General features: G+C 33.7%; 1 protein-coding gene across 1 annotated transcript; it reads right to left on the bottom strand.

Annotated features, from left to right (window-relative positions):
- Window positions 1-840: 840 nt before the first annotated feature.
- On the bottom strand, window positions 841-4723 carry LOC143922564 (uncharacterized). Its single transcript, XM_077445860.1, has 2 exons — window positions 4549-4723; window positions 841-3292 (listed from the first exon to the last, which is right to left on the bottom strand). Exons 1-2 carry the CDS (start codon window positions 4561-4563, stop codon window positions 1004-1006), a joined length of 2304 nt encoding a protein of 767 aa, XP_077301986.1. The 5' UTR covers window positions 4564-4723; the 3' UTR covers window positions 841-1003.
- Between the last annotated feature and the right edge of the window lie 22487 nt (window positions 4724-27210).

The raw sequence follows: 27210 nt of genomic DNA, 5'->3' as shown, positions 1-27210 counted from the left end.
TGCAATTCAATAAAAAATTCATGATGATTTATGAAATTGCAATATGATTTCATATTAATTTATTTACTCACCTATTCTTTATTCTTACCTTTCGTGGTACAAAGCATTTTGTTAAGTGATGTAAGAAGATACGCTGCCTACATATATAAAATTTCATATTGCTGATAAATGCGTTTATTTATTTTTTTACTCTTTAAAAAAAACGTTTGATTTCTTTTTAGTAACATACTGAGATTCCTTTAAGGGAAAAAAACAATTTTTTACTAATTATTTTGTAATAGAAATCTGATTCCAGTTTGATTATCAATTAAAATTCAACAATAACATATGAAAAATTAAATATGCTAATTTTAATATAATATAAACATAATCTGTTCAGTTTTTGTGACAAAATTTTATAAAATATGAAACATAATTATGTTACGTATTAAAAAAGTTATAAAATTACAATTAAAATATCAAACAGACTATTTCGCTTATTACGTATAATATAAAATTCTCACAGAAAACATTTCAACGCAATAAATGTAATATTCGCAATAGCAAAAGCGATCTCGCAATGTATGGGTATTATAATTGAATTTTCAACAGCATCATTCGCACAATAGTTTCAGCTTATCAATTAACGACCGCCGCTTGAAACACGCTGTATACGATTAAATATAAAAGAAACGCTCGAATTGACAATATTAATAACGATTATTATGATTGCGTTATATCATACAATTACTACGAGCTCGCATAAAAAATGACATGTTTTTCGCATTCGCATAATTTTCTCAGCGATCATCATCGAAGCCTTGGCCTCGTATGTGATGCAATACAACACCAATATAATATACATATGTTTTATACCTCTTTTTATTTATTTCAATAATGAAAAAAAAATCATAATTTAAATGCCACAAGTCGTTTATTTCACAAATCGAATCATACTGTGTGGAATGTAACATTTCCACATACAATAGTTATCTGTGGATTAATTTATATGTTTATGTTTGACTTATTGTTTGGGAAGTCCATACTCGTCGAATCCTTGTTCGGTCTTATCGTCTGTTGAGTAGTTGATTGATTGGATGGTTTGATCTTTGTGTGAACTGGAAGCGCCGAAGCCATCGGAACCGAATGATCCAGATCCGGATCCGGTCGAACGGAACGAACCGGATGATCCAAAAGATGTACCGGTTGAACCGAGTTTGCTACCGGATCCTGATGAACCTGAAGATCCGGAGGATGTTCCAGATCCAGTTGAACCGAAAGAACCGGATGATCCGAAAGACGTACCGGTTGAACCACGTTTGCTACCGGATCCTGATGATCCTGAAGATCCGAAGGATGTTCCGGATCCGGTCGAACCAAACGAACCAGACGATCCGGAAGATGTACCGGTTGAACCGAGTTTGCTACCGGATCCGGAGGATGTTCCAGATCCGGTTGAACCGAAAGAACCGGATGATCCGGAAGACGTACCGGTTGAACCACGTTTGCTACCGGATCCTGATGATCCTGAAGATCCAAAGGATGTTCCGGATCCGGTCGAACCAAACGAACCAGACGATCCGGAAGATGTACCGGTTGAACCGAGTTTGCTACCGGATCCGGAGGATGTTCCAGATCCGGTTGAACCGAAAGAACCGGATGATCCGGAAGACGTACCGGTTGAACCAAGTTTGCTACCGGATCCTGATGAACCTGAAGATCCGAAGGATGTTCCAGATCCGGTTGAACCGAAAGAACCGGATGATCCGAAAGACGTACCGGTTGAACCAAGTTTGCTACCGGATCCTGATGATCCTGAAGATCCGAAGGATGTTCCGGTTGAACCAAACTTGCTACCGGATCTTGTCGAACCGGACGCTCCGAAAGATGTGCCGGCTGAACCGAGTGTGCTACCGGATCCTGTCGAACCAGATGCTCCGAAAGATGTTCCGGTTGAGCTGAACTTGCTACCGGATGTTCCAAAAGATGTGCCGGTTGAACCGAGCTTGCTGCCAGATCCTGTTGAACCAGATGTGCCAGTCACACCGAAACTTCCAGATGTTCCGGATGAACCAGATGATCCGGTGGATCCAAATTTGTTGGTCAATCCCGATGATGAACCGAAATTGCCGGACGATCCGGTCGCTCCGAAGAGACTAGAAGCGTCGAACGAACCACCAGATCCGGACAATGATGAAGATCCCATCAATCCCGATTGCAATCCTTGGTTTGCCAACTTTTCGGCGACCTCTTGAGCTTCCTTTTCAGACTTATATTTGATGAAGAATACTTCAGGTTTGCTTTGCTCCTTGACTGGAAGTTCAGGGATGTTCAACTTGGCCATGTCTTCCGGATTGCTTACCAATACGTAGACAATTGTCTTTTCTTCATGTTGTTGTTGCAAATGGACAGCTGGTGCAGAGACCTTGGGTTGTGCTACTTTGATGAAAATGATTTTGTAGTGGGTTTCCGGTTGTTGATAGATGGTTTCACGGAACGCTGGCTCTTCGGGTTCTTCAGGAGCGCTGTGGTAGTAAAAGTGTTTGAAAACTTTAGGTTCGGCCGTTTGGATGTTGTAAGAATTATATTTTGAACTTCCACCGCTGAATCCAGAGCCTTGAGAAGCAAACTTGTTGGATTGGAATCCTCCAGTTTGAGAGCCGAATCTTTCACCGAGACTACTTCCGGAACGGGAACCAAGATTATTTCCGGAACTGGAACCAAAATTGCTTCCGGAACTGGAACCAAAATTGCCTCCGGAACTAGAACCAAAATTGCCTCCACTAGCAAAGCCTGTATTTGATGAGCCGCCGCTAGTTGAATATTTACCAACGTTTGAAGAACCACCCTTGACACCACTCGAACCAGAAGAACCTCCAAAGGAACTGAAACCTTGGTTAGAGCTTCCAGAACTACCGATTCCAGCAGAATCATATCCGGAATTGAATCCACCTCCACTGGATTGTGATGATCCGGTGAAAGATGCTCCAAAACTGGTGCTGGGAAGTGCTTGTCCACTGGCAGGGCTAGCAAAGGATGAGGAGTCATATCCAGCGCTACTCAAACTAGCGTCCAAGTTGGAACCACTGGCGAAAGATCCACCGAAATTGTTCCCGGTTTCAACCCTGGGCTTGTACGAGACCGTTTGCTGCGATCCGAATGTTCCGCTCTTCAACGATCCGGTGGAGCCGGAATTGAATCCCGAGTTGGTCAGCGCGTACTGATTTTGCAGAGTATTTCCATCTTGAAATTGATTAGATGGGGTTTTGTATTGATATTGACCGTGAACGGCGACGGCCAACACTACCACCAGCTGAAAAAACCTCAAATTAACTTTGGAACATATGTACATACATATTATATTATATAAATGTTTCAATACAGTCAGTATATGAATCGTGAAACTGCCACGTAGGTTTAATAAAATATTATAAAAATAAAATAATAATAGCTTAACATTTGAAAAGACAAGCATATAAAATAACATAATGCATTTTATGAAATAATAAAAAAAATAATGCACATACATATGTTTCTAAAAAAAATATTTTTTAAGTGCGGAAAAACTTTAAGCTCACGAATTTTCGATATCTGGATCTAATTTTAAATTGGCAATAGAAAACACATTATTGTATGTATACAGGGTATTATGAAACTAAGCGCAAGGCCTTATAGGGTTTATAGCTAATATCATTTAGAAAATTTTGAGCCACATATACATTCTTCAGTACAAAGTCATATGGTTTTTTTTTATTTAATTTTTAAAGATTTTTAGAAATAAACATCAAAATCTCACAGATAATTGCTAATACTGCCTAAGTTAAAAGTGGTATAGTAAATAATGGTTTATTTAATCAATTAAAACCAAACATCTTTGTCAACAGAAAAAAATATTAGAGGCACGATAAATTTTCAAAAAAATTCTCAAATAGGAAAAAACTCATTAAGGTTCACTATTTATTTTAATTAATTTATATAACTGTTTTTCTTGAATTTTAAAACTACCATAAAAAAATCTTTTTGTTCCATAATTTTATTTTTTTTTTGATGATTTTTTTAATAAATTTTATTTTAATTTGTGTAGTTATACTTCATTATATTTTTAATTTGATGTTAGAAAACGAAGAAAAAACAATTTTTTTCTAAAAATTATTTCGTTTACCCCAATCAAAATTCAGTATGTCTCACTTTGTAGGGGATGTTTTTTAGCATTCCAACAAGTCAAAGATTTATTATATTTCTTCGGTGATAAAAACAGCATAACAATTTCAAAAAAATATTTTAATCTTTACCCGGATATATCATTTATTTTCTTCAAAAAACTTATTTATTTTAACAATTAATATATTAATATATTTTAACAATTAATTTCAAATCTTTCTACCCTTCATCTACACATACAATTTTTCAAAATAAAGATTTTGAAAAATTGTAATTAAACACAGAACAATTTTTTTTATATCTAACTAGTTTCCTTTGTATATTTTTTTTTAAATAAAAGAAACAAGTAATTCTTCGATTGCGTAGATAATTAAAACCACCCCTAGAAAATGAACCACATGCACATACCAAAAACACCCTCATGTTAGTGAAGTTCAGTTGTCGTCTTCAACGGCCTAAACCCCTGAACTGACCGCTCTTGACAGCCTCCACGTATATTTATATGCGGAAACCGATTTAAGAATAAGACTTCTTGACACATGTGTGTGAGAATAATCAATCGGCAATGTTCGTTACAAAGAGCGAGATGACTTCACCCGAAATTTAAATTTACCTAAAATTGAAATTCAAATATGTGGTTGACCTTCGACGGCGGTTACGATCGCCGAACTTCACGGTCGATCACGCCAAAAAAAAAACTTTTTTATTATAATCGCAAACGACGCATCGCGAAAGATGCACCCAGGAATGTGCACCTGTCAGGAAGAAACTTCGATGACGTGCGCAGCGTCCGACGTCATCAGTTTCGGGAAAACTCTTCGAGTTTTCCCGGCTTCGACTATTCTCGCACACGAATTGTAAATTTCAAACATGTTTTTTTCAACTTTTTGTTTTATTTGTGTATGAATGTAGTAACTATAGAAAAGTTTTGTAATCACGAACAAAATTGAGCTCGTAATTTTGACTGGTTTGAACTCAAAATAATCAATGGTTTTTTTAAATGTGTCTCCATGTTTTAAAGATAATCCAAACATCATTAATCTTGTCAAACTGAAACTTATCTCCGTTTAAGACATTGAGCTGAAATTTTTACTTTATCTATAGACATATGTAGGTAGTAACAATAGATGAAGTTTGATCATGCGAAAATTCAAACACGAGATTTTGACTGATTCGAACACGGAATCGATCACTGGTCCGTTTTCATAAATTTTTAAGTTGACCGGAAATGGTACCTCCCTTTATAGGTGTCACATCCAAATTGTCACATCTAATATAAAGGTATCATTTCGAAAGAGAATTTTTACAAAAAACATATGTATGTATGTTTTTTGTTTGTTTGGTTCGTAAAATCTGTGACTTTCAATTTTATAAAAAAAAACAAATAAATATTCAAATAAATTTAAATAAAATAAAACTAATCAAATCTTTACTATTAGATTAGCCATTTTTAAGAGGTTTATATTACAAATTCCGAGCGAAGCTGGGTAAAAATATTAGTATTTAATATTTAGGAAAACAATTATCATAGCATTAGTATGTTTAACGATATTATATTAAATAAAAATTATAAAAATATTAGGTAATTATAAAAAAAGGTTCTCTAGAATAAAAAAAATAATTTCAAAATTGTTTAATTTTTAATAACAAAAATGATAATTTTTAGGGAGAAGAGTCAAGCCTAAAAAAATACTGCAATCCCTGATACAAAAATGAAGCTAATACATATTTGAATAAATATTACATACATCATCATCATCATCATCATTTACAGCCACTCGCCAGCCACTGCTGGATGAAGGCCTCTCCAACACGCTTCCACCCGTCTCTGTTTTGCGCAACACTCATCCATCTCACCCCGCACATATTCCTAATTTCGTTCACCCATCTTCCTTGCGGTCTTCCTTTTACCCTTTTGCATTCTCTCGGGTACCATTCAAGCAATTCTTTTGTCCACCTTTCGTCCATCCTCCTAGCTACGTGACCCGCCCATTGCCATTTCAATCTCTTCACTCTATCCACTATGTCCACTACTCTTGTCATACTTCTCACCCACGTGTTCCGCTTTCTGTCTTTTCTCGTTATGCCAAGCATACAGCGCTCCATACTTCTTTGAGTGCATTGGATTTTATGTAGCATCTTGGTGTTCAGTGTCCAAGTTTCACATCCATACGTCATCACTGGCAAAACGCATTGATCAAAGATCTTTTTCTTCAGGCAGAGTGGCATTTTTGATTTAAAAACAGCATTCATCCGTCCAAATGCACTCCATCCTAATTTCATACGTCTCTTTATCTCTTCATCTTTATTACCAGACATGTCAATTATTTGACCTAAATATAAATAATTATTTACTACTTCTACTGGTTTATCATCTAATGGGATGCTATCAGGCATGCAATACCTATTGAACATTAGTTTGGTCTTATCTACGTTAATTTTTAATCCTACTTTTCTACTTTCCCTGTCCAGCTGTGTTAGTCTGTTAAGTAGGTCAGCTGAATCACGAGCTATTAAAACTATGTCGTCTGCGAACCGAAGGTGACTCAAGAAGCGACCGTTGATGCTTACTCCGGCTTTGTCCCATTCCAAGTTCCTGAAAACTCCCTCAAGCACCGCATTGAATAACTTGGGCGAGATTGTATCTCCTTGTCTTACTCTTTTTCCTATGCTAAATCTATCTGTACCTGAAAAAATTTTAACCGAAGCTTATATATTGCAGCTAACAGCCCCACATAGGGTTCCGGTACTCCCTGTGTTTGTAGAGCGTTAATTACTGCATTGTGGCTCACTGTATCGAAGGCTTTCTCATAATCGACGAAACCTAGGCACAATGGCCGTTGATATTCGTTGGCGCGTTCGATTAGTTCGCCAACTACTTGGAGGTGGTCCATTGTACTGAAATTTGCCCTAAATCCTGCCTGTTCTATAGGTTGGTTCTCGTCGAGGATATTCTTCAGCCTTTCTGTAATAACCTTCGTGAAGAGCTTGTAGACCACTGAAAGTAAACTAATGGGTCGGTAGTTCTTGATATCGCTTTTATCACCTTTTTTGTGTATTATACATTCATACATATGTAGTTATCAAACAGCAACAGTCATCAATTTTTAAAAAAGTCGTAGATATGTAAAGCAACAGTCATCGCAGAAAGTTTTGATTGCCTTATAACGTGAATCGATTTGAGAAAATAGACTGAAAAATATTCAAAATTTACAGTTTAAAATATTTTTCGGATTTATTGCTACTTCGCTTTATCTATTTTCATTTTCTCAACTCATTCAGCTTATAATCACATTTGACAAATTTTTGTGCATATGATTAGTTATAAATAGTTCTGCACAAAAGTAAGCCATTATAATAAAACAGGTTAAAATAAAATCATCCAAACACGTATGGCTATTTTTATATTTGAAAGTAAAGCAATATTTAAGCTGGAACTCACATATTAGCCTTGCCGATAGTAAATTAACAAAAATCTGAATACTAAGGATTAATTAAATTCCTTGAATTTAATAATATCATGTTACAGGAGGTACATTTAGGACAAAGTTTCGAGTAGCTTAAATGAGTGATCCTCTCGTCGATGTAATGATGATTTCGAACCGTAAGAAATCAATAAGTTTGAGGTTTTCGCCCGAAAACACTCACTGTGTTATGAACCTTTTCGATTTCAAAATATATTAAATTTTCCATTATTTGATTTGATATTTCCATTCATTCCATTAATAATTAAGCCAACTTTTTTGTTTTATAATCTACATCGTATAAAGAATACATGACGTATCGTTTCAACTTGAAATACTCGCTTAAGTCGCACCTCCCACCACTATTATGACGTCACAATCGATCGTTTTACATTTACTTACACACTTACTCGCCGCTCACTCGCAATTTATTTTGCAAATTGTGGCCTTAACTGTCAGTATTATATATTACTATATTAGCATACAAGTTCTATAATTTCATAGTGGGCTAAGGGATACGAGCTTTCAACTAGAATAATTTATTTGATTTCAATTGTAATCATTTATATAGTGATATGTGACCAACTTTATGTCAGCAGTTGCTAAATAATCAAACCAGGCAATTATTGTGTTTTTCTGCTTAATGAAATATTAATAGTGTACTTGATGATATTATTCTGAATATATTATATATAGCAGCTAATTACGGCCGCCAACTTGTTATCGAATCACTGCTAAATAATCAAACCAGGCAATTATTGTGTTTTTCTGCTTAATGAAATATTAATAGTGTACTTGATGATATTATTCTGAAAATATTATATATAGCAGCTAATTACGGCCGCCAACTTGTTATCGAATAACTGCTAAATAATCAAACCAGGCAATTATTGTGTTTTTCTGCTTAATGAAATATTAATAGTGTACTTGACGATATTATTCTGAAAATATTATATATAGCAGCTAATTACGGCCGCCAACTTGTTATCGAATCACTTACATGAAAATAATTGATGATGATATTATACATATCGATATTATGACTGAATATCAATGCTTCGTCACAAGATTATGCGATAGGAAAACAATATTCAAATTGATTTTGAAATTGAAAAGAGACTCAAGTCTGATTTTTTACCAATCTATACACATATAATCATTGGAGTGTTTTTGATCTATTTTTTTGAAATGGAATACGATGCTTATTTTGCACATCGATATTTGCAATTTAAATAAAAAATGTGTCTTGACGTTTGTGAATCCCATGAGATACAAATTATGTAATTTCTGGAAGATTTCCCTGAGCTATATTGATGGAAAGATATATATATATATATATATATATATATATATATATATATATATATATATATATGGGAGTTCGGTCTTTCGTGTCATGCGGGGAAGACGTGCTTCTGCGTTCTTCCCGCTATTACTCGCTTAAACCCGGCTATTGCACGAAATTTAATCTAAAAATTTAACCATCTAATCACTTATTTTACTAATTGCATCCTAGTATAATTTAAGTGTAAAAATAAACAGACGATCGGCCGTTAACAGCGTTTTTAATATCAGTGATTGCGAAAAATTTTGTGTTAATTTTGTGTCAGTTACAAAAGCGTATACGAACGAGATACATCTCCCTACCTGAATACAAAAAAAATAAGGGTCCCTGCTCGCCAGTCAAAATTCGGTCCCACAGAAGCAATAAATCTTCCACATAATTGCTTTCAGACAAAAATTTTTAACGAACTTTACTTAATAGAATAATAGCAAACAGAAACGGTGTTTCCCAACTGTCTAATAGTTCTTTTTCATATTTAATTTATATTAAAGTAATTCGTGTAATTTTATATTCTTTACTAAATTTATTATTAAAATATTAAATTGCAAACCGCACTCACATATATAAATCCGTTGTCTCCAAAGAGGCGTCTCACGATAAAGATCTGTAAAAAAGTAGTATAACAATTGCTAATCTATTATTATCATAACTAACTACTTTCACTTACAAAGTAACCCTGTTAAATTGCATGTAATAACTCATAAGTGATCCAAGTGATACCTAGGATGACTATCTGTCAAAGCTGACCACAGAGAAGAGTCTATGGCGGTAAGAACTCACTCCTTGAATGGAAATCTCTCTCAAGTACCGCCTTTTTCTCAACACATCTTGGATAAATGCGAGAAAAATAATATCCAAACCTCCAACAAGGTAAGAGTGACGATGGATGATAGCTTAGCTAATAGAAACCTGTATTTAGCCACGTACAATGTAAGAACGTTATCGAGTGAAGGAAGTGTGCTTGCATTAGAGAATGAATTAGAAAATATCAAATGGGATATAATAGGACTTAGTGAAGTAAGACGAAAACAGCAAAACCAAATAATCCTAAAAAGTGGTAACTGTCTCTACTGGAGAGGGCTACCAAATGGTAGAATAGGAGGAGTAGGGTTTCTTATCAATAAGAGAATAGAAAGAAATATTATAGAAATAAGCGACATATCGGAACGTATATGCTATATAGTATTAAGAATCTCGAGCAGGTACACTTGTCAAATCTTCCAAGTGTACGCCCCCACATCTAGCCACCCAGACGAGGAAATAGAAGACTTCTACGAAAAAATACAGGACGCATACGATAATAGCCGTCACCACTTTAAAATAATCATGGGCGACTTTAACGCAAAAATAGGACAAAAGGCAAATACTGAAAGAGCAGTAGGCAATTTTGGTACCGGCCAAAGAAACGACAGAGGCGATCGCCTCATAGAATTCGCAGAACACAACAGGCTCTTTATCACTAATTCATTTTTCAGGAAAAACACCAACAATAAGTGGACTTGGGAGAGTCCTAAAGGAGACAGAAACGAGATCGATTTCATCCTAACAAATGCCCTGCACTCCGTTAAAGACGTTAGTGTTTTAAGTAAAGTAGATATAGGTAGCGATCACAGATTAGTCCGTGCCAAGATGGCCATTAATATAAATTGCGAACGTAGGAAATTAATAAAAGGATGCAGTAACTCTCCAGATTTCGCTCAACTAAGGTCTAGGAAAAAGGAATTCGAACTCGAACTTGGAAATCGATACGGGAAATTAAACCCAGAAGCAGACATCGAGGAATTGAACACTGTAATTAGTTCGGTTCTAACCTCAACAGGTAAGAAATTAGGTGGATTCAGGAAACAGATTAAATTAAGCAAAATTTCAGCGGAAACAAAAAACCTAATTAAGCATAAAAGGAATTTAGATAGGGATAATAATAAGCAAGAATACAATCTAGTAAATAAGGAAATTAAAAAGAGAATAGTCAGGGATGTCAGGGATTTTAACAGCAAGCTAATAGAAAATACCATTAAGAATAACCGTAGCCTGAAAAAGTGCAAACAGGATCTTTTCTTAGGCAAAAACCAAATGATCGCAATCAGATCAGAGAGCGGAGTAATAATTAGGAATAGAGAAGAAATCATAGACAGAGTTTACACGTTCTATGCAAAACTATACGAGAACGACAACGGCCAATTCCCCGCTCTGGAATCGACACACGGCCAAAGGGTTCCTGCAGTATTGCCTAGCGAAGTAGAGGCCGCGCTAAAAACTGCAAAGAACGGTAAATCCCCAGGGGAAGATAATATTCCCATTGACTTACTAAAATGTGGCGGCCCCCCCCTAATTAATATCTTAGCTAGGCTTTTCAGCAAATGCATCCAGAACCAAGCTATACCAGAAGGATGGAATAACGCAACTATCATTTTAATACACAAAAAAGGCGACAAAAGCGATATCAAGAACTACCGACCCATTAGTCTACTTTCAGCGGTCTACAAGCTCTTCACGAAGGTTATTACAGAAAGGCTGAAGAATATCCTCGACGAGAACCAACCTATAGAGCAGGCAGGGTTTAGGGCAAATTTCAGCACAATGGACCACCTCCAAGTAGTTGGCGAACTAATCGAGCGCGCCAACGAATATCAACGGCCATTGTGCCTAGGTTTCGTCGATTATGAGAAAGCCTTCGATACAGTTAGTCATAATGCAGTACTTAACGCTCTAAAAACACAGGGAGTGCCGGAACCCTATGTGGGACTGTTAGCTGCAATATATAAGAATGCCACAGCTTCGGTTAAAATTTTTTCAGGTACAGATAGATTTAGCATAGGAAAAGGAGTAAGACAAGGAGATACAATCTCGCCCAAGTTATTCAATGCGGTGCTTGAGGGAGTTTTCAGGAAATTGGATTGGGATACAGCCGGAGTAAGCATCAACGGTCGCTTTTTGAGTCACCTTCGGTTCGCAGACGATATAGTTTTAGTAGCTCGTGATTCAGCTGACCTACTTATCAGACTAACACAGCTGGACAGGGAAAGTAGAAAAGTAGGATTAAAAATTAACGTAGATAAGACTAAACTAATGTTCAATAGTTATTGCATGCCTGATAGCATCCCCTTAGATGATAAACCAGTAGAAGTAGTAAATAATTATTTATATTTAGGTCAAATAATTGACATGTCTGGTAGTAAAAATGAAGAGATAAAGAGACGTATGAAATTAGGGTGGAGTGCATTTGGACGGATGAATGCTGTTTTTAAATCAAAAATGCCACTCTGCCTGAAGAAAAGGATCTTTGATCAATGCGTTTTGCCAGTGATGACGTATGGATGTGAAACTTGGACACTGAACGCCAAGATGCAAAATAAAATCCAATGCACTCAAAGAAGTATGGAACGCTGTATGCTTGGCATAACGAGAAAAGACAGAAAGCGGAACACGTGGGTGAGAAGTATGACAAGAGTAGTGGACATAGTGGATAGAGTGAAGAGATTGAAATGGCAATGGGCGGGTCACGTAGCTAGGAGGATGGACGAAAGGTGGACAAAAGAAGTGCTTGAATGGTACCCGAGAGAAGGCAAAAGAGTAAAAGGAAGACCGCAAGGAAGATGGGTGAACGAAATTAGGAAAATGTGCGGAATGAGATGGATGAGTGTTGCGCAAAACAGAGACGAGTGGAAGCGTGTTGGAGAGGCCTTCATCCAGCAGTGGATGGCGAATGGCTGTAAATGATGATGATGATGATATATATATATATATATATATATACATATATATATATATATATATATATATATATATATATATATATATATATATATATATATATATATATATATATATATATATATATATACATATATATAAATTCGCTGGAATCATAATTTTCAGTATGTAAAGCCAACCATGAAATGAATATGAAATGAAATGCAAATCAACTATGTATTATATGCATATACAGAGTTTTAAATGAAATCATAAACAATACCAAAAGAACAATAGGTGGATCCAAAATTTCATTTACTTTTGTATCACTTTTATCGTGCTTTTTACTGGCTTCACTCTGTTAGTTCAGTGACATCCCTGATCGTCAAAAAAATTTGATCGAATTTTGAACCACTTCCACTCTTCAAATCGCTTTAATATATTTGATAGCTAACATTAAAGTAAGCTAATGTCTTTGACATTAAGCTTAAAGAATTTAATCATTAGAAAACTCATTAAAATTTACATCGTAATATGTCAGATCTATATGCCTCATTCTACCATCCCTTTGAAACTCATTAAAACAGTGAAAAAGCTACATTTTCACTCTCATTTACTTCCATCTCATATAAACTTAGTACGTATATTAGAAGCTTTTATACTTACTCACATTATTTTTTAATTCATTCATGATTAACCTTATTTTTACAATTATGCTAGTAAATGATTTAAACAGAGATGTATGATTATTTTGGTTCCAACGTGTTATTTATTGTTACAATATGTCTCAGGTTTATCATAATAGTTACTGATCCAGTGATTTTCTATTTTATATTTTTTAGTATTTATATTATAATCTTATTGTAATGAATAGGTACAGCATAATGCGAAGAAATACCTTAAAAACCTATATACAATTCGAATAAATAACGTTCGTAATACATTTTATATATAACATTTAAACTAAAGATTCTTAAGGGTCGATGATCTTAGCCTTCCCTCACCGAAGTGGATTATGCAAGTGCCCGAATTTTTACGTTTTTCGTAATAACTATGTGGTTTTCAAAGCTATACACCCCATATCCCTTGTATTCCTAGAATGAACTACAAGAAATTTATTTCAATATATTTTGTATGATTTAGAAAAGGGGTACATCGTAAAAAAAATACATTTATACAATTCTACGTTCCAAAGGCGGCAGCGGTAAGTCATGTTTTTGACTGTTCGCTTGCATATTCTTGTTGATCGATGAATCAATGCGAGAGAGAGGGACAGAGATATTTTTGTAAGCTCTTGTTTTCGTCGCTTTTGGCGCGTGGCTATTGAGTCATGCAGTCACCTGTTGGCCTTACCTAAGTGCGTGCGTTTGGTTGTCGTTATTTCTTAATATAAAAATAGTCAAAAACATGCTATAGGACTAAAACTTTTTTATGTTGATTTATAAAATGATTAATAAGATATGTATTGAGAAAAGCTGTATTTTGATTAAAAAATACTGGGGTCTTACTCTACCCCGGTTTGGGACACTCGTTCGATCTGTTTGTAATCACCGAGACTACTCACATGTGTATTAAAATGATTATTGGTAATTCTATCATAGAATCTACTGGTTCATTTATTAGTAATTTTTTCAACAGAGGCGAATCGGATCATCAGATCAGATCGATGCAAATCATTTAGGAAGTAATAGAAGAAGTCATTTAGAAGCTACATACATATGTACATATGTATCTCGCCATACTTTTCATATTACAAAGTCTGAAATGCTGAAATCTTTGAACTTGATGTATGTAAGTGTGGTTAGATACCTTCTAAATGACCGTTTCAATTAAATCCTAAAATATTTCAATCAATCTGAAGTGCACTCTGTATAATTCTAAACGAAAATATTAAATCTGTTCTTTATCAAAACTGAATATAGTACCAGTTAGGGTAACGATAATTAATTTTCACAATTCCCAAATTCATTATTTAAAGAAAAACGTCACAACAGCGGGAGAGAAAATTCATAGATCGTTAACTTCCTCTCGAAATATTTCCAAGTCAGATCTCTAGCTGTACGTACATATATTTTGAAAATGAACACATAAATTTTCTTCTCCTCGTATAATTATCATATAAAATGCGAAACGGTAATGATGTTTATTTTGAACGAATACTACACTCTGAAACAATGTTGACTTTAATTGTGAATTTTCACCGTATAAAAATGTTTGCTTTTCTGTTCCAGATCTATTATTACATAAGTTTTAAATAGAAAATTTCCTCGCATTTCTTATAATCTCAAGTTGATACAAAATATTCTACCAAATAAAAATTGAAAACTAAAACAGATTTGATTCAACGCTTCTTATATCTATTTAATACACGTAGATACGATATTTAATACACGTAGACTCGTATAATAAAAATATGGATAGATGCTCGAAAATGTATGGTTATTTACTTGTATATATCTGTACGTATGTATGTACTCGCTACTATTTTGGGCTGTTAATTAAATTAACACAAACACGAAGACTTATGCTAATGAATAGAGAAACGCAAACGGATATACTTCAATGATAGGCAACATTTAAAATAGTTAGTATTTGGTACGTGCACTCAGAAATAACAAATATATAGTAATAAAATAATTTAGTCATTTTTGACAAATATTGAAACAACCAATAATAACGAGATAATGTATGTAACTTGTTGACCATACATTTACCTACTATTATTAAATCGTTAAAAGTTACCGACCAATTTAAAATATGCTTCAAATTTAATATACATATATAAACCAAACCATTTACAATTATATTAAATTATAAAATATTAAAAAATAAAATTGTTTATATTTATATTATGAAATATATTGATGAAAAAATTATTTATATTTATAAAAAAAATCTCATTGTCTTAAAATATTTGAATTGCTATGAAATCAATAAATAATTGTATAATAATCAAATCCTATAATTGAAATATTTTTTATTTAATTGAATAAATTAAATAAACACACAATTTATGTAAGATTTTCATTTATGAAAATGTTCCTAAAATTAAATTCGATGAAATTTAATTAAAGGAAAAATAAAAATAAAATAAAAGCGTTGCTCGGACGAATAAGGGCGAAATCACACAGCGGTGAATGTGGCACGTGGTTTTTTTTAGATTCTTTTAAATATTATACGTGCCATTCAGTGCCATGGGACACCCGGCATGCCCAACCCCACAATGATCCTCTGGACATTTTTCTTTCAAATTGTACGCTTGTATTTATCCTTGCTTGACAGTGATCGATAGAGGTGTATCCCATATTTAAAGAAATGTAGGAGACCACCCACGGCGAGGAGCCATGCACGCGGTGTGCCGTTCATCGCTGTGTATGTTTTCGCCCTAAGGCGAATAAAACACATGCCGCGTAGACACAGAATGGTACGTGACACGTGATTTTTGTTGATGACATTTTTGCACATTTAAAAAAACGCTAGCATGCCTGATCTATTCCGGGCCAAAACTCACCCCCTGGAGTATTTTGGTGATATATTTTCCTTGTGTTGACATACGTTTGACAGTTATCGATAACGATGATTCCCATATTTGAAGAAATGTAGGAGAAACTTGTCGAAATAATAAGATCGCACGAATTAACAATGACATCAGACACGCCCATTCACAACTGAAGTCAACCTAGGCATGCCATGCCGTACGATTCAGTGTCTGCGCCTTAAAAGTTGAAACCTTCAAAGGATTCCAACCCCTCACAAAAGCAGTATATTTTTATGGTGCAAGTTAAAGCACCAAAACACATTTCATCAAATTTATATTGAAAATAAACATAGATACAAATATATTAACATTGATTTGTATTTGCAAATATGTATTTATACACATTTGAAAAATGCAAAATTATGCAGTAAAACATATGAAAACGGAAGATTTTTTTCACAGACAAGTCTATATGGAGATTACAAAATTAGATATTATAATTATCGGAAGTTCATAATAATGTAGTAGATCGATCCGTGAACATTGACAAGAACACTCATACGCGGAAGCACATATGAACATGCGCATGCTCATTTGCACGAGGACAGTCGGGCGAGCGTGCGGGGACAATAGCCTTGGATGTGGCTTATGTATCAATTTATTTCCAAAACCACGCGTTGAAATATCAACGGGCACAACACTAGTGTGTACATATTGTATATCATATATACCTATACAAACATACATATGCAAATGTTAAACTTAAAATTTGTAAATTCGTTTTAATATTATCAGCTTCAAAATCTGAAATTTGCCATTTTGAATATGCATTATTTTTATTTTATTTAAAAAAATGCACGAATCGTGTAAAAAATAATAAACGATTTCAATTAATAATATTCCATAATTGAAAATTAGTTGTAAAATTCAACACAACAAGCTTAACAAATTACAAACCAATTTAATGTACAAAAAATAAATATGAGTATACCTAAATTTCTTTTCATAGAAGTAGCCCGATAAAAAACATATGTTTGCTTAATCGTTTTCCGGCGAAAAAAAGTGCCTCGCATGATGCGAATAAAATTATTTGCCAAATTGGATTGAAAATGTCGCATTATCGATGAAAAGTTCAAGGTCTCGAAGATTCAACTTTCCAAAATCCGCTTTGTTTGCACATTATGCACAAAAACGTGTAAAACGACCCCGTGTTTATTTTTTATACCACTCATTATACTTTTGCGGTTAAATATTTATTTACAAATCATGCATCATCGTCGCTTCCTGATTTGGCGGCGCGCTGAGTGATTGAAAACACTAATATCTACCTCACATTTATTTATTTGTCATAGTGACATGACAAGTTTCCCCCTCAATGCGTCACTGTGGCTAGCCGTGTACTTTGTTCACATTACATACATTTTGAATAATTTTTTTTCACAAAATCCTACATCTATAAATCCAAATTATTGGTTTTTTTTATCTGGAGAAATATCTTTTCATACTTTATTACTTGATAAATATTAAAATATTTCATCATAGAGCAACTATGTTTGAAATCAGATATGCTAATATAATATGTTGTCAATAGCGATTAACATTATTTTTTTTTAATAAATATGATTGCAGCAAGTTTGCATCGTTTATTTTGACCGTTATAAAGGCTGCATTATAATTATTTTTTTTAATTCTACATTTACAAAATGATTCGATAAAAACTTCAATTGTGTCATTTAAAAATTAGACATTTTAAAAATGTGATCTAAAATTGATACATATTCTGAAATTCATGTTCTTTTTTATTTTAATTTTAAATTACAATAGCTATTAATGTATTTCACAATATAATTGTACTATAATTTGATAAAATAAAAATCATGTTCAAAAATAGTTTCCCCATATTAAATTATTCCCCATATTCATTTTATCGCATATTATACATAACTAGTGTTGTGCCCATTGATTTCAACGGGTGGCTTCGGAAAGGAGTTGACCCGATTCCCCGCATCTCCTCGACACGATGGGTCGTCACACCACATCCCAGGTATATACATACATATGTAATAATTATATTGGAGAGGGTTTTTTTGTTTTTAATGTCAAATTTGATATATTAAATTTTATTTTTTCAGAGATAGTTCTGAGAAATAGTGTATCCAAACTAAGCTTTCAGTTAGATTTTGTGTAAACAACATATTACCTTAAAATATTTTGATATGCTTGGCGAAAGTTTAATAAACGTTTAATTCACATCTTCTGTACGCATTTGCTCTTCCAAAACTGTAAAAGTTTACACTTAAAAATACTCCATCTAAAAAAAATGAATGTCATAGCATCATAGCTAAATAAATAATCATAGTTTTTAAATTAAATTTAAAATTCAACTGATTTTTATTAAATTTTAATGATTCAATAATTAAATTTTAAACATTTCAGCCTTGAGAAGGTGACAAAACGAACATGACCATAATTTATTATGACATGATCAAATTCCAACTCAAAAACTTTTATACATATCAATACATGAGTCGTTATATTTGAAATTGGCGGAAATCCACTTTTAATTATGTTTTGCCTTTTGCAATATTATATACTGGTGGCCAATACTAAGTTTATTTTGCCTTTCCGAGATTCTGGACATATCGAATTAAAAGTAGTGATAACTAATTTATGAATTAAATCAAACTGAAATGGTGTTTTTGAAACTGAAAATTGGACTTTTACCACTTTGAAATATAATATTTTCAAAAACATGAAAACTGTTTGCAATATTATATTTCGTTTCAGTCAAAATATAAAACAAGAAACTAATTGCGGCTAAAATTAACAAGACGCTAATTACACGTGCCCCGCCAACTTGAAATTAATCACAAAACGCAGGCTCCGTGCGCGCCCGGAGCGAACGTATTAATTTTGATTCCATTATAACGTTTACAGAGGAAACTACACAAACCTACGCGCATTTTGAGCAGCGGTCGGAAAATCGAAATATTTAGTCTTTCAATTAATTACCACAGAGCTTTACGCTATTTCCGGCCACAGATAACAGATTGGGAGCCGCTGGTTAATTGTGCTACGGGTTAAAGAGCACTAATGTAACCATAAGTATAGCGATTCTGCTAATTGGATTATGGAATTATCAACAGGATTAAGCTTGTGTGCGAATCCCGGCAATCGGTTCGGCATAACGCTGTCGCTGCTAACTTTCCGGATTCCGGGCCGGGCGATTATTCCCGTGGACTCCGACAGCCGAATGATTAACGAGAGACGATCGATTATCCGGAAATCCGGATCGTTCGACATTAAAGCGGATACATGCAAGCATTGTTCGGTCCCTTTGGTGCAGGAATTTTCAACTTTTTACTTTGTCTATGTATGTAAGTGTATCAAAATACGAAGCTTTGTGATTTTGTAACATATGTACATACGTACCTACATATATGTATATGAACCAATTCTTTGAATGATGTTTTAAGACTTCACGGTTTTATTTTACGGCGCGGTTTTCTCTGGGGCTTCTTGCTGGGGTGGTTTTGTATTTTATTTTTTGTTATCACAATACTTAATTGTTCATGTATAAAAACATACATAAATAAATATCTTCCGTTTTTATACATATATATATATATGATATTGAATTGTTTATGTTTTATATATGCATGTACATATGTATAATGAACTAGTGGTTTTACTCGGTTTCGCTCAGTATTTGTAATATAAACCGCTTAAACATATGTACATACATAGCTAATATAATAATAAATATTTATTTGTTTTTTTATTAAATTTATTTGAATCAAAAATATATACATATTATTAACGACAGCCAACTGAAATATATATCTGAAACCGGAACTGAAAATAAATCCGGAACCGGAAATTAAAAAAAATCCGGTTCCGGAACTGAAACAGAAATCCGATCTCGGAACTGAAATCGGAATCAATAACACTGTTCGACAAATGACGACTTTTAAAATGTTTCAGAGACGAGATATTGGCTTACCTCGATAAAATAAACGAATTTTTGTTATTAATCCACAAGAATAGTCGAAATATGATTTTTCTAAGTGGAATGTTATTTAATTCTCAAATAAAGATAATTTAATATATTATCCCTATTAATTCAATTCGGATTCGTGTAAATACGAGTAAACACTAGTAAGAGCTTTTTGTTCGAAATTTTACCGATTTAAAGTTCACCACACATCCAATTAACTCTTTTAAACGAAATAAAAAAATAGTTTAGCCAGAACACTACCTTAATAAACATGTTTCAATAGAAATTACTCAATATAATATAGTATTAACAGTGGAAAAAAATCCCAAGTGAAAATACATAATTTTGACTTTTGATTTGAACTGAACGACTACTTAGAGAGATTTGAAAGCTGAAAAGTACTACAAATGAAAGATAAAATACCCGACTGTAGATTCCAATATTCATTTTGAACAGAAAATTAACAGATTTTGAGAAATCGACCGAACAACACCAAGATATAGAAAAATCGCGCGATTTAAAAAACACATATGTATATCTCCAAATCTCGAGCCAATCAACACTTTTTTATTACCAGATTCGTGTTCTCTGGGCATATATCTATAAGAAAAGTCATATCTCGTCTCTGAAACATTTTTCGTGTCGAACAGTGTAATTAGGAAATTGGACCTGAAATAAAAATCGGGAATTGGAACTGAAATTGGAATTGAAATCGGAAACGGAACTGAAATCGAAATAGGAATCGAAAACGGAATCGAAATCGATATCGATATTGTCATATAAAATTATATTTTTTCGATGACGTCACGGATTCTACGAATGAAACGCCAAACCTTAAATAAAACCTTGCAAAATCTCTTTCGAAATTAAATATTATATTGACGTGTAATTTATTACTCGGGCGACGCCGAGCGTGTCAATACAACATAATAGATTCAACCGTCTAATAATCAAATTCGCAAATTCATCAAATTACTAGGTATAACCCTATAAAGACAGGCAAATTTTAATATTAACCAACAAAAAATCAATGATTCGATTCAGTCTCCAAATCTCGCGCTAAGCCTTGAAATTTTGCCAAAAAAAATAATTATACGAATACATATACATAATTTTTTATAATTAATTTTTTTTATCAAACAAATCAATCAATTCAAAGCGCGCCACCTTTTATAACGTCCAATTTATTTATATTAACATTCGAAACGTCATTAATTAATTAATGTATTATTTACCCGATTCAATGTCTCGTGTTCGCAATCATCACGACGACACAGACGGAACTCGATAATTATATTTTTTATAATCTAATAAAATTCGCGATGAATTAATTAATTATAATGAAAATATTGAGAGGAAGACGACGGGCTCGTTGATTATATCATAATATTTGTAAGGTACGTATTTAATGTGATAAATATGTACGTATGTATGTATGTATGTACGTGACACGTAATATTATTTAATGAACGAAATTTTGTAATGCCGACTAATTATGACGCTCATCGTCTCAAAAATAAATTCGACGTTAAAAACCTGTCCTTAACTAAAATATTCATTAATCACAATTAGCTAGAATGCGTGCGCATCTTCTTCGTCTTTTTCTGCAGCTACGCCAAAGAGTGGACCAGCATCTTCAAATATGTATGTATGTTTGCAGTTGAATGTTTGATCGTTCGTCGTGAGTGTCATCTTCGACTGAAATAGTTATGATAAAATATCAAAAAGGATTGCAATAAAAACATTTCGAGTGATCCGACAGCTAGTGCGGAAGTTCTCCTTATATAAAATACACATTTTCTTAGTGAATGTGTGATTTATGGCAATTTTACGTAAAACGCAACATAACCTCGATGCAATCGTTAAAGGAATATCAGTAACGATTTCAACAAGACGGCGTCACATCCTATACAAGTCTTCTTTTTTGAAAGAAAATTGCTTTCATTTAACTTATTCGGTATCCTTAATTTGAGGCTATTTTGAATGTAGAATATATGTATACCAATAATCCATATACTCTTCAGCACCTGAAATACAACATTCAATCAATTGATTCAACTAAATTTTATATCACTCTTTCTACATACATATGTATGTACATATGTACATGTATATGAAATAAAAAAGGATATTCGTATTATAAATGATGGAATCGCATTTGAAAGGTTCTATGTATGTATGCACATTATCTACAATGTGTATAGATGTTATACTTAGATAGGTTAGGTTAGGTTAATAACATACATATTCTAGATGGCTAGTACGTTAGTTGACGCTTTATGCCTATACATATGTATATACATGCATATGTATGTACACAGGGGCGGCTCATGACTTTAAAAACAGGTGGGAAACAAGAAGGCTTAATCTATTTATAAATTTTATGGCAGGAAAATGATTTTGAAGTTCATTATGTCTTCTTTAGAAAAGCAAAATTTGAATAATAAAAAAATATTTAATGATAAAAAGCATACCTTGCAAAATATAGTTGAAATATTGAAAAACGTTGATGTTGTCGTATTTTTTCCGAATTTTATAGAGAATATAGACGACCGGGGCTGGCTTATTCTGCCCCAAAGAGACCGTTAAAAAAACACCAAACTAAAAACGTCTTTCTATGTAGAACTAGAGTTTTTTTTTCTCTTTATCTACAATATTATTAAGCGCTAGAGAAGCAGGTAAACTAAAGCTGGCCACCACGGGACTAGACAAATAAGCGACAACCCGAACTGAATTAAGAAACGGTTCTGGTTCCGGTTTTTTCTTTTTTTTGGGAGAAATATGTGTGGGGCAGTGCCCCGGTAGCCCTTAAAGGCACCGCCCCTGTATGCATATATGTATATTTGACTGTGTGTGTGTATGTATGCAAAGGTCAGTTAGAAAAAAAAATCAGTCAAATTTTCAGAAAGTCAAATATACATACATACCTATTATATATGCAGTGGTGTCACCCAAATACGTACCTTACAACGGGTTTCCAATTTTTTTTCTATAAAATTATTTTGAAAATATATACATTTGTATATACAGTGCCGGTCACTGAAAACGGAACGACTCAAATTTTACGAACTTCGGGTAATAAAACCTATAATCGTTAAATATTAGGGTTTTTTACTACGTAATTATTTAAATACACATCCTTTCTTCGATCATAGCTCATTTTTGTTCGTGATTTACAAGTGGAAACAATATAATTTGAAGAAACGTGCCGCAGAACAGAAAAACACGTACGAAGTGTAGCTAATTATTATATATCGAATATGGTGAGTTGTAGAGAAATTTCCTTTCATTGTTTGTAGAAATTTCAACTAGAATAGGATGTTCCAAATCCACTGTCTTCAGAATATTGATACAATATACATTTCTTTTGTCCAAGGCATGTTATACGTATATATATATTAAATATTGACAAATTGTACTCATGCACACTGTATGTACTTATAAACATGTTGAATATCGTCATCTGTATATATATCATCTCCTCCACAATATGTACATTATTACCATTGACAGATTGATAGGCAGATTAATGACAAACAGATAAGCACACGAATTTACAGGATCTGGAACTGAAACAGGAGCCGTGATCCGGAATTGGAAAAGGCATCCGGATGCGAATATGAAAAAATAATCCAGAACTGGAACTGAAACAGTAATCGGGATCCGGAACTGAAACAGTAATCGTGATCCGGAATTTAAAAAGGCATCTGGATCTGAAATTGAAAAAGGCATCCAGAAATTAAAAAAGAATCCGGAGGAAAAGGAACCGGAACTGAAAAAGTAATCCTGAAGCGGAATCAAAATCGAAAGCGAAATCGATATCATCGTCATAGAAAATTAGGTTTTTTCCATTACGGATTCTACCAACTATTCCTTACATACATTAAACCTTACAAAATTATATATTAGATGGTATGAAACAAAACTGAATCGTTAATATCAGAAAAAACTGAATTGTGATGACGTATTGTCTCATCTCAACAGCCTTCGTATAAGAGCGGAAAAAAAATGTAATAACGTCATACTTTCCGCCGAGCGTGTTCATTCACATTTGACACTTTAATTTTCATTAATTAAATTCTAAAAGTGTCAAAAGGAAAAAGTGAAAAACGACAAATTCAACAGACACATCCGGAGATTATTTAATAAGTCCTTCCACGTTTAACGTCGTTTTTAGAGTTATGACATTTACTCGCACGTCCATCCTCATCACCCACACGACCTCCAGCCACCCACTCACGCACAATCACCCATAATCGACTGATATTATGGTTCCAATAGATACATTTAGTAATATACGATAAAACAATCATTTCGTCGGCTGACAACGAGACCTCAAAGTTGGCATTATGAATGGAAATTATATTAAACATGACAGATTAAGTATAAATTAACGAGACGACGAGTGATTCGACAACTTTTCCGTGCAAGTGTGCAACTGTGATATTTGCATAAAAAATGCTACTATGAACGTACGTATGTATTACATTATACATACATGTATGCAAATATAAACACAACAATTTGTTATTTTATAATTTGAAGTCGTATCGGAAATCATGATCATGATGGTTTTTCTGCATTTGAAAAGTAATTTATTACTTCACTGATATGTTGAATCGTTTGAGTAATATTCGTATGCTACATATGTACAATTACGAAATACATTACACTGTTGAATTTTAGACAAATCGTTGAACTGATGTACCAAAACATCTATCTTTATATTTTTTTTATCAATAGGGACCAACGATGCAGGATATGTTGTGTTGAAATATCAGGGTTGCCAGCTAGGAAGTAAAATCAAAAGAGGACAGTTTTCAAAAATATTTTATTTTATTTAAAAATCACAATAAAGTTTTGACATTGAGAACTAGTTCAAAATTTAATATATGATCGTTTAGAACATGTTATTTATATAAAATGCTCTCAGTGGCGTATCATCAAAGAGTAATACCTGATGAAAAGTTTGGCCCGCCTTTATTTTTTAATATAATTTTATTTTTAAATATTTTTTTCAAATATAATAATAAATTTAAACCATGTGAATTCATTTGTTGGTAAAATTTTTATGAATTACTTACATAAAATACGTTTAAAAATCATAAGGCCGAAAACACACTGAGCAGTACGTGGTGCGTGCTTTTTTTAGATACTTTTAAACAAGTGAAAAATACGCGGCACCCCTAGCCCATATACATATATACATGCTACATAGTCCACACCCCATGGAGTGTTTTCGGTGATATTTTATCCTTGCTTGACAGAGATCCATTATGGTGAATCCCATTTTTAAAGAAATGTAGGAGAAACATAAGCACTTTGCATGTGCAATTACACCAGAATTCGGTTTGGGGAACACCCACTGTCACAGCGTGTATTTAAGGTCGTGACGTTCCATACTATACAGTGTGTTTTCGCCCTTAGTGGCTCGTGACATGATATCATGAAGATATTGTTGCTTTCAGATTATATAAAAGTAATGTAAACTCAAAAATAAAAATAAAAATAATGTAAACTCAAATTTACATTAAATTAAAGTGAGACACTGAAAACTCGCAAATTAACGAGACATCTATGAATTGTACATACATTTTATTGTACATAGTGGTGATAGTGGTAGGAAGGTTTTTAGCCAATTTTTAATCGGAACCGTTTCAACAATGAAATCATAGAAAATTGGCAAACTCTTATAGGAAATGATTGACCTGAAGTCATGAATATCCAGGTGTGACCAGCAGCACTACAGATGTACTCAGAAAAATTACTTTCAATCGAGGTCAGCTCATGGGATCGAACCCGGCGCGTCTCGGTGTTAGGCAGAAGCTTAACGACCAAGCTATGCTGCTGGCTTTTGTAATCATTACAAAATGTTAAAAAGTTAGCTACTTCAAAAAAGAGAACATTATGATTCGAGGTAGGACCGGAAGCGAGCATTTTCCAGGAAACGGGGCGTTTTGGGTCTATTTTCCAGGAAACAGCAAACTACAAAGCTAGGAGAGCATAAAAAAAGGTTCATCGTAAAAATGAACAAAGCAAGGCGAACAATGAACAATGAACTGCGCAAAGTTGGTCCGCTCTTTAATTATGATCATATATGACAAAATAGAGAGAACGAAAGTATTTTGTCAAAAAAGAGGACATTTTTCTTGAAAAGAGACCTGTTGGAAACCCTAATCTATAACAACGCTATAAATTATATAAAAAAAAAATCTCGAGTTCCAATTTTCGCATGATCACAAAACTTCATCTATTTTTACTACGTGCATAGATAAAGTAAAAATATTGCTAAGGGACTTTTGCCACACCTTGTATGTATGCATATATTATACGTACTGGATGGAATTGTTCTGAGAAAGCACGTTCGCAAAACAAGAGTGAAAGTAAATTTCAGTCGAAGGCAGTAAATACTTAAATAGCCATTTCCAGTGGAGTAGTGATTAATTGCCAATTTTGCAGTATTTTTTTTTTCTCTTTGTTGTTTTTTGGTCTTTATCTCCTCGTCGGCTTGGTTGTAGCCCAAGAAGAAATTCACCTGCTGCTACTGTTCGCCCATTACTGTGGCATTAGCGAAATTAACACCATTTCCGGTATCGTCGTGACGTAATGGCTCTTTAGCGGATTGCGCAACCGCGTTTGACAACCTCGCAAAGCGGCCCGCACCACACATTGAGAATGATTGATGGACCGCTCTATTAACCTTGCTCTTACATAGTCGACTCCACTGTCACCTGTATTATCTTATCACCAATATTATTGTTAATACTGTACACCTGGATAAAATACCAGTCGTCGCCCGGTATACATCTAAAGCCTATCTCGCTTCAAATACCAACTGGAATAAAAAAAATCATTCTGGATAGTTATTTAATGCATCTCTTATGAGAGTTTGACGATTTATCTCACTTAATTGTTGTGACTAGAGATTGGCGCGAGCCAGTCCTATTTGGAGAAATAATGAGTTCACCATTGTCTATTACAATGATATACAAAGCTAGAGAGCAAACAAAAAAAAGTTGGCCATTGTTATAGACAATAATGAACCCATTTTTTGTCTAAATAGCATTGGGTCGCGCCGAACCTTAGTTGTGAC

Source organism: Arctopsyche grandis, chromosome 2, assembly GCF_051622035.1.
Source record: "Arctopsyche grandis isolate Sample6627 chromosome 2, ASM5162203v2, whole genome shotgun sequence".
NCBI lineage: Eukaryota > Metazoa > Arthropoda > Insecta > Trichoptera > Hydropsychidae > Arctopsyche > Arctopsyche grandis.
This window is presented reverse-complemented; position numbering and strand designations above follow the sequence as displayed.